The following is a 10,000-nucleotide window of genomic DNA, read 5'->3' on the forward strand; positions in this document are numbered from 1 at the left end:
CTTCAGATAACACCCCATTGGTCCTTGTGCCGAAACAATACATCATTAAGGATATGCCAGCAACTCTTGAGGACATTGGGCAAAATTGGAGAAAAATTGGCCATGATACTCTGTTCTCTGATTTCATTAACTTATTCATCAAGGACAGAGAAATACAGGAGGACTTTCTACATTCCTTGAAAGATTTAAAACATCGTCAGGGGATTGACTTTGCTATCATCCTTCCTGATGAGCCAACTTTTAATGAACTGACTGGACAAATGGAGAGAGAATGTGCTGATACTTTTTGCCGACCAAGACAGACAGGGAGATCTCTTATCTCTCCACGTATTGGTTTAATTAAGGATCAAGAGAAAGATCTGACAGTGTGCTTTTCATTTTTTCAAGGTATGCAATTTTGCTGAAACCAGTCTGCTCCAATCAATCCCATTAGTTGGGATAAGTAAAAAAAAAAAGAGGTCTCTGCACTATTGGTGCACCACGTTTAAAGTTTAAAGGATGCAGCTAATTACATGCCAAATGAATGATCAATCAAGGCTGTTGCCTAACAGGAGCCCGGTAGCCTGGGGCTCCCAAAGAATAGCTCTGGGCTCCTTAATTTTTCACAGCAATGCCTTTCACTTCATATGTTGGGCTCCTAAGTTCTCAGCGTTTTGCTCTGAGGGCCCCTTTAAAATTTTCTTAGGCAGCAGCCTTGTCAATAATTATTAATATTCCTGTATGCTACGACTAGCTTCTTACACTTTGTTTTTGTGTGCAGTATTATATTTCTGAACAGATAAAGGGCGTGTTTGTGTTACACCAATAGGCGACTCTTTAAGAATGAGACTCTTACCAGGCCCCCGACATGCAAAATAATGCCTTGAACTTCGAATGTTTACAAAATTGAAGGTAACAAAGGTTTTTTAGCCATTTTCCATGGTAAATCATCTTTAAAATGGCGTATTTATGCAGGAACTCCTAAGAAAGTTGTTGATTTATGTTTTATTTTATGAATTTTGTGCGTTCTTTTGTGAATTATGTGATTTTTTGTGAATTGTGCGATCGGATGCGATTTGAGGTCGATTGTGTGAAATCGCACCATTGTGTAATATCAGAAGGCCTGTAAGAGGTACCAAGATCCTGTATCCCCCCCCCCCCCCCCCCCCCAACAACAACAAAATATAAGTGAAGGAGGGTCTATGGGACAAGAGATAAAGGGAAAAGGGACAACTTTACTTTTTTGTAATAATGATGTACATGCTTGATATAATATAATTGAGTAAATAAACCCCTTCTGGTGACTTGTATGTCAGCTAATATTGTCCATGGCTGACAAATTGTCCAAAAAAAGTGAATACTAGATTGTGTGGTTCCAGAAAATATCCATACCCCCACCACGGAAGACTTTTTGATTTGCACCCCCCCTCCCCCCAGGATTTTCCATTCCAGGGGGGTCTTTGATGACCCCCCTCCCCTCAGGAATTTCCAGAATTTTCTTACTTATAAAAATGAAAGTGAATTAGTTACGTAATTGCGATAGAATTTTATTACAACAGTGTAAACATTAAGGTTAACTTTTAGAAAAATATAACGCTTTGTTAAGCTCATTATCCAGCTAAACTTTTAGCTTGTGGGCTATCAACTTTGCAAAGCTTAAACATTTGGGTTGCACGTCGACTGTTTCACGTTTTTGTGCGAACTTCGATGAGAACATTTCACTCGCTTAAACAACTTCGCAAACCATAGTAAATAAAACAGAAACTTACAAGGTTCCTTTGCCTACACATTTTGTCAGTTTCTTCAGGTTGATTCTTTAATATTTAGGGACCACACATTGATGCGGTAGGTTTCGTGAACGTCATCACAAAGGCGATTGTTTTACGATTGACGCCAAAATAATCCATCCTATTTGTAAACCTAGATATGGCAATTTATGTGCAGTCTTCAAATTTACTGACTCTCCAGCAGTCCTTCTCGCCGGTAAATGACACACAGCCTCACTGTTGCTTGCCTTTGAGCCACGGATGGAATCGAGAGGGCGACTGTTATTGTTTTTGGCGCGATTTACTTCCTCCAATGAGTAGTCAAACTCCTGTTTTAGAATTTCTAGTTTGACATAATGAACTGAACCTCAACAATCGTTTCCCGAGGCCGCAATAAATATTGCGTTTACTCAAAGAAGAGAAAACTTGACTCCCGGTTCCTGTCCGTGGTCTAAATGCCACCCACAAAAAAGAAAATGTCGTTGCACGCAAGCGTTGAGATGGTGGGAACTTGCGTCTTATCGCATTTTCAATGAGTTACTACCCCCAGTAAACCATAAATCCTATCAAAAATGTGTTTACTGCATGTAAAGGTAGCGAAAAGTGATACTCAAGTGAACGGAAGTGTTGGTTGGACGAAAAAGAGACAAAGCTGGAAGTCTGGGGCCGAGACTCCAGTTGAGACCACCATTTTGAATGTTTTGAATGCGTCCCAAATGAAAGACACATTGTTCTTAGCTTCGGGAGATTGTAGCCCTAGCTAACTCAAAGAAAAACGGAAACATTGAAGCTAATAGTATTAACTTTATCTCAAAACTGACTTTTGTTTCAAAACATCGTCCGATAGTGTGTTTTGTGCTTCAGATCGATCGAATGTTGCTTTCAATGTTTTGTATGTGGTTCGTGACCCTTTGGAAAAGTAGTTTCCCACGAAACCCCCCTACCCCTTGGAAATTACTGCCCTTTAACCCCCCCTCTCCCTCGGAATTTCCAATGGTCTTCCGTGGTGGGGGTATGGATATTTTCTGGAACCACACATTGCAAAAACCACTAGCTCAGATTTTCTTTTTAATGTTATTGTCACTATGACTCTGCAAACCGAGTTTATAATTAAGATGATGTCTATGCAGACATGAGTTATTGTGCTCTACCTGTCCTGTGATTTTACATCACGTGACATTAAGTAGCCAATAAAAGACATAGTTTGATGCTTAGCTGGTTTGAATAATTTAAATTAAATTTTTAATTTTTATGATTGAAGACACCCAACGTCATTTTCATTGGAGCCTTGTCCTGTTTTCAACTCTTTTTTCAGGTCATTCTAGTCCCCAAGTGTCACCTTTATTTCGAGCAGTTGGGGCCCACTACATGGATCATTTTACCCTTGCAGTCCTACATGGATTTTGTTGCAATTCCAGAGATCCTGATTTTAGAGTGGGGAATCTTTATGGTGTATCCCGTGCCAGAAAATGCTCCTTTAAAGGCAGGTATCTTTACGGAAAGAGCAAGAAGGAAGATGATCTGGACTTCTCACAATCTGTAGGAAGATTCTGTCGCGCAGAATTTCCAGAAACATATGCCCAATGGGAAGAAACTGTGCGAGAAGATGATAAAGTAAAGAAACTAATGAAGGATACGGAAGAGTCTTTAAGAGTAGACCCAGAGTTTATTAGAGTGAATGACTTAACTGTTACGTACTCTAATGCTTCCAATTCAGAAAAGCTTCGCAAGCCCTATGCGTCAGCCTTAGCTTCTAATGAAGAAAGGTTAAAGAGGTACAAGATGAGGGTAGTCAACTTAAATGGGTGCTTGCTCTCCAGGATTTCCCAGTGTGGTCGCAAAGACAACACTGCAGTTGTCTTAGCCATAAAAGATACATGTCAGGGCTGTGACTTGCCCCATCTCCAAGCTGCTATAAAGATGATTATAACCCATTTCATCAGAGCTGTCGTTGTCGCTGGTCTTCCCAAAGGTAAGATACTCGAGATTGCTAAAAAGCAGTTTTTTAGAGTTTTCATTCAAACTTACCTGTAGGTCAAATACATGTGTACACTGTGGCTAAAATCACAAATTACTGATTTTAGAATACTGGTATGTGAAATTTTGTTATATGATTTTCATAATCAACATGAAATGAAGGTAAGACAAATCATTACTGGTCCATCTTAGCAGTCTGTTTTTCAAAATTCCGACCGCTCAGAGAACCAATCAAAATTCTCCTTTTCATTTCAGACCACTTTGCCTATGCATGTACAAGAAAGTAACTTAATTACTAATTTGCAAGCAAGCCTGAGAAACCGAGGTTCGAATGGGATTCAAACCCATGAAATCTCTTACTACAATCATTTAATTAACCTTTTACGGAATTTCACTTGACCTTGCAATTGACATCCATGTCCCATGTCCCATGTCCCATGGCTTGTTTGCTCAAGTGACAGAGTGCCGTTCAAACATATGAAATATTATATACCGTTTTCTAAAATCAGTCGTACACTTTGCAACAACAATAATGAAAGAAATGCATATAATTATATTATATTATATGGGGTTTCTCTCATGAAAGACGAAGATGGGCAAATTCCTAAGGACCTACTGTACAGTGAGCTGGAATTTGGGTCGAGGCCTGTTGGCAGACCTAAGCTGCGCTTCAAGGATGTCTGTAAGAGAGACATGCTTGCCACTGGTCTGCCAACAGGCAACTGGGAGACTCAAGCTGCAGGTCGTGGGAGGTCTGTGTGCAGTCGGGCAAACCAAGTAGGAGAGACAAGACTGAAAACCGAAGCCAATGAAAAGAGAGCAAAGAGAAAAGCAGCAGCGGAGAAAACAGCGTCAGCACCAGCAGCATCTGACTATATCTGTGGTAGATGCGGCCGTGTCTGCCGTTCTAGACTTTTAAGTCATGAATCATGAAGGGAAATGTTGGTCGCAAGTGTGCTAATTCATGGACAAATGAAATGATATTATATAGATCACTAGTCGGGTGTGATGACCACTACACTATCAGGACAACCATGCTGGCAACATGGCTGATTGATCACTTAATGTGTGGCATTTATGTGGGACTCCCTAAGGGCCAGTTTTTCTATGTGATAACGCTGGATCAACATGTGATTCACAGGCGGACAAGGGTAATTAAAGAGTCAGTTGAGTAGATCCCTTTAGCCAACAACGTATCACCCCCAGGAGGATCGCAAATGGATTCACAGTCCAGGTTGAGGAGAAATTGAGAGAAAGTTACAGGAAACTCAACACTGGACAACTTCTGGGGAAAACTTTAATTGCCCTGAGCGGGATTTGAACCCACGTCCCCCTGATCCCCTGACCCGACTAATGATCAGGGGGACGTGGGTTCAAATCCCACTCAGGGCAATTACAGTTTTCCCTAGAAGTTGTCCAGTGTTGAGTTTCCTGTAACTTTCTCTCAATTTCTCCTCAACTTGGACTGTGAATCCATTTGTGATCCTCCTGGGGGTGATACGTTGTTGGCTCAAGGGATCTACTCAACTGACTCTCTCTCTCTATATATATAGTGTTCAAATGCCGCTCAGGGCAATTACAGTTTTCCCCAGAAGTTGTCCAGTGTTGAGTTTCCTGTAACTTTCTCTCAATTTCTCCTCAACTTGGACTGTGAATCCATTTGCGATCCTCCAGGGGGTGATACGTTGTTGGCTCAAGGGATCTACTCAACTGACTCTTTACATTAATTGCCCTTGTCCGCCTGTGAATCACATGTTGATCCAGCGTTATCACATAGAAAAACTGGCCCTTAGGGAGTCCCACGTAAATGCCACACTTTAAGTGATCAATCAGCCATGTTGCCAGCATGGTTATATATATATAAATTAAAATGTGGCCAACGGACGGACAGCTTCTGAAGCTAAAAACTACAAATTTATTAAAAACGTTTCGGTCTTCAGACCTTCATCAGTTTACTGTACAGCACTGGAACAAAAGTAATTATACTCTTATATAGGCCTGACTTGTTTACAACAAATTCTTAAAAATGTATAGAAAAAACTAACAAGAGCATTGCATAACTAAAAAATAACGATAAAGAACAAATGATAATAATTAACAGGTATAAAAAAATCCAATGATCATGAACTAACAAGATTTCACGCAATTGTAACACTTATCATAAAAAAACGCCCAGCAACGTAATATCAGTCATCAAGAGAATTAAAATGAATTCTATTCTTTGAATGGAATTCCTGTCTTTTGTTAAGACCATAAGGTGATAGCGTGAAAAGTTGGGCACTCCAATAAGCTTCCTTTGTAATAAGTAGTTTATCAACTTGCGTGCAATCATGGCTAATTTGATCAATACATTGAAAAGAAAAATCTTGAAGCGAATGTGAGGTGCTATTGAAGTGAACTGCAACTTCACAAGATTTTTTATTTGTAACCATAGATGATTTATGGTTTCTGAATCTAACTTTGAATACTGTAGTAGTGGAGGCGATGTACTGGTGTTGGCATTTTTGCAAGAGACCAAATAGATGACATTTTTGGAATCGCAAGTTAGATTGGGTCTAATTGAATACGATTTTCCTGTTTTGAAGCTACTGTTGTTGTAAACAAGTCAGGCCTATATAAGAGTATAATTACTTTTGTTCCAGTGCTGTACAATAAACTGATGAGGGTCTGAAGACCAAAACGTTTTTAATAAATTTTTAGTTTTCTTTTGAATCATGTTCTTTCGCAGGAACAAATGAACCCAACAAGTTCACCTGGCATGCTCCTAACTGTGCGTCTTCATAGCTCAGTTAGTAGAGCATTGCACTGGCATTGCAGAGGTCATGGGTTTGAATCCCATTGGAGCCACCTGAATTTTTCAGGTGCTATAAGAGACAATAATGAAATTGTCTCTTACATCGCCTGAAAAATTTAGTTTAAGTAATGTTTGCTTAAATTGGCTAGATAAGTTCGAGGATCATTTCTCTCTTCCAACAATAATAATAATACAACAAATCTTAGCTGGACAAGAGTTTTGTTACCTCAACCTAGTTTAAATTGTCCAGTACCCATGAGTCTTCTCTAGCAAAGTGGTAGAGCTGAGCAGAACTTAAGTAATCCAAAGATTAGCTGTAGGCACTTCTCCTGTTTGGTACACTATTTTTATTTTTTTTCTGAATGTCACTAATCTCTCCATTTCTTACATATTGTAACAGTTTATCCTGTTGAACCTGATGCGGAAGACCGAGAAAACGTAGAATGTGATTATTCTTCATCAGATGAAGATCTAGATGATCAAGTTGAACAAGCCTCCTCTAACACAGTGCCAAAGAAAGGTAATTCACTGCAAAAAAGTCACTAACCAAGCATTCTAATTCGTCAATGACAAGGAAAGTCATGGATAGCAACAACAACAACAGCAACGACCTTTTTGTAGTCAAACTAAAATGACCATAGGCTAGGAGCCAGGGTAGGCATTGGAATATATAAAAAATAAATCGATTACAATAAAGGTCGCTCATCAAATTACATGTACATAAGTAAAACATGATCTACTACACCAGTCTCTTACACACATGAATACACACGTGTACACACACACACACACAAACTCACAGTACTAATGCAGCTAAATGATTGATAATTTCACTCTAAGTGAAAGCTACGTAGGTTTCGAGAAAAAATGAATTAATTTTAATCCAAAATAACAATGGAATAAAAAGTAAAACAGACCCACAGCCGTAGAGACACTGCATGTACACGCAGTACTTGTAAATAACCAAGTCATGGGATCCCTGGATGGCGCAAAATTTGGATACGGGATTCATTAGCAACCTAATTATCATGATAATCTACTGGTTGCAAGCCTGGCTAATTGCCTTCTTTTAACTCCCCAGTTATTTCAGGTAGCCATTTAGCCCCTCTCTCTATTTCTATTAATATGTAATTTTGTATACAACATATTTCTAAATGACCAAGAGGGAAATAAAGCTTGTTGTTGTTGTTGTTGTCTACCTCGGTATTTTTCCATGAATATTATTAAGTAATCACATGATTTTTCCCTTGCCATTGGGAGCAATAAGCAATTGTAATAATTTTTTTCAAAGACTGCAGATTGCACCCGCCTCTTACAATTTTGTTGCTCTTTGAAATAATTTACTTCTGCTTATTATTCCAATTTTTAGTGATTGCACTTGAAATTATGTAATTATCTGTACAAATGACAGCGCCTTTACTCTGCGATCATGGCTTTAATCTGCTATCTTTTGACATAAAAATCATCCACGTGACTTCTCGTTTGTTTTAAAACGGTTTCCACGGAAGCTTTATTTCTCCACAATTTAGCCCTTCAAAAGCTATTTTACTTGACTGTTCGAACTTTTCCAAAAAGTTAGTTTTCCTGTAAGTACAGTAATAGCAATCTTTAGGTGCGACGTCCATTTCTATTTTGTTGTCCTGACCGCGCATGTGCGGAATGAGCCATTTTCGTAGTGCGCATGCTTTAATAGACTTTTTATTTTGAGTAATTTTAAGCTCTTTAATATTATGTACTAAAGTTTTTTAGGAAAGCGTCTACACGGGCTGGTTTGCAAATAACACGCAAAAACACTGATTTTAATAGTGAATTTTATTTGCAACTCGATTTTTGCCAAAAACAAATGCGCGAAAAGATACTTTTTTCACAACTAATGAAGCAAGGATAAATAATAGAGAGGAGCTCTAAGAGGAAAATTCAAACAGAACGTTTTTTTCAATTCATTGATGTGACCCAAAAACGCGCCATCGTTGCTTTCAGCGTGTAAGACTATTTTACAAGTAAAGCGTTCAACAAAATGTAGTGAATTGTAACCTTTATTTGTGTACTCACTTTAGTAAAAGAAGGATGTCCATCAGATGATGAACTAGAGACACTTTCTCGGGATATTGTTGAGAAGTGGAAGACCTTAGCGCGAAGGTTTCACTTCTCAGAGGCACAGATCACAATATTTGACAAGGATCATGTGGAATACATTGAGAAGCCTTATCATATGCTTTTGGAATGGAAGGAGCGGGAAGCTTCTTCTGCAACCTATAAGGTTTTGTTTGATGCTTTGTGCCACGATCTGGTCGGCAGAACGGATTTGGCAGAAAAGCTTTGCTGTTGCTGAAAAAGCCAAGTAAGTGTTTCTTTAGTAGACTGTTGTTCAAGAGGCAATACTCACAGCTTTGCAACCCCGGCCAGTCTAGTGAATGGAACGGCCAAACACGTTATTGGTTACAATCTTGAGCATTCTTGATATGCCATGCAAGAATAGGGAGCTTACGAAACGACGACGCCGACGGCAACGAAGACGCTACAAAACAATGGGTTTATTGAGCAAAAACAATGGCTCTGCACGTGCGTTTTACGTTTTGGTACATTTCTTTGCCGTCATCTCCTACATGACGACGTGAAATGACTAAATTCAAAGTTCTGCGGAGGACGTTAGCACATGACGATGAATTTTCAGTTCTCTCTCTACTCTTCCAACCCACTCATACCAGTTTAATTCCTCGTCAGTTACTACACATTTTTAACTCGAAACGACATGAAATAGTTTCGTAGTGATATGAATAACGCGGATTTGTATTTTTAAATGAAGTCTTCGTAGCCGTCGTCGTCCTCGTTTCGTAAGCTCCCGAATAATCTGATTGGGGCGCCAGTAATAAGTCCAAAAAATATATTCTTAAAGGGAGAACCAATTGTCACCTATATGTACACCTGAACAATTCAGGTGCCTTCAACGGTATTCGAACACATGACCTCTGAGTATTACTCCAGCATCACAGAGGCCATGGGTTCGAATCTCGTTGCAGACACCGGGGGCGTTTTCCATTTACCAAGAAATTCCGGAAATTCCGGTTGGGATGTAAATGGAACACACGTTTTTGGTTCGTTCCACTGGAAATTTTCCGGAATAAACGGAACTTCTGAAAAGGTAGTCCTGGAAACTTTCCGATGGAAATGTGTGTTCCATTTACAACTTTTGAAAGGTCTTACCACTTCCACGCTATTCACGGCCACATTTTTAAATTTTGGCGCGTAAAAAATTTAAAATTTAAATTTAAATTTAAAATCACTGGGCGGCGAACGGGCCTGAGTTAAATGGAACACGTTTTTCACCCGATGGAAATTTCCGGAAATTTTGTGTAAATGGAAAACGCCCCGGAATTTTTTAGGGGTCATAAGAGACAATTAAATTGTCCAGATAGTTGCGAGGATCACTTCTCCCGTTCATCTATAACCCGCACTATTTATTTAATTCAAAATATATTCTCTC

The 10,000-nt window shown here is 39.2% G+C and overlaps 1 protein-coding gene and 1 non-coding gene across 4 annotated transcripts in view; both read left to right on the top strand.

The window, feature by feature from the left end:
• LOC138006400 (uncharacterized) overlaps positions 1-10,000 on the top strand; it is an 18,475-nt gene that overhangs the window by 1,025 nt on the left and 7,450 nt on the right. For all 3 annotated transcript variants that reach the window (XR_011123896.1, XR_011123895.1, XM_068852697.1), the window contains exons 1-4: positions 1-387; positions 3,061-3,717; positions 6,917-7,036; positions 8,574-8,857. The exon at positions 1-387 is cut by the window's left edge and continues 1,025 nt beyond it. Coding sequence is in view for 1 of the 3 variants with exons in the window: in XM_068852697.1 (XP_068708798.1) it covers positions 1-387; positions 3,061-3,717; positions 6,917-7,036; positions 8,574-8,848 (1,439 nt within the window). In the remaining 2 variants the exon portion in view is untranslated. The remainder of the gene's footprint in view (positions 388-3,060; positions 3,718-6,916; positions 7,037-8,573; positions 8,858-10,000) is intronic.
• On the top strand, positions 6,497-6,569 carry Trnaa-ggc (transfer RNA alanine (anticodon GGC)). Its single transcript has one exon. It is a non-coding gene; the product is annotated as a tRNA-Ala (tRNA).

This window comes from Montipora foliosa, chromosome 6, assembly GCF_036669935.1.
Source record: "Montipora foliosa isolate CH-2021 chromosome 6, ASM3666993v2, whole genome shotgun sequence".
NCBI lineage: Eukaryota > Metazoa > Cnidaria > Anthozoa > Scleractinia > Acroporidae > Montipora > Montipora foliosa.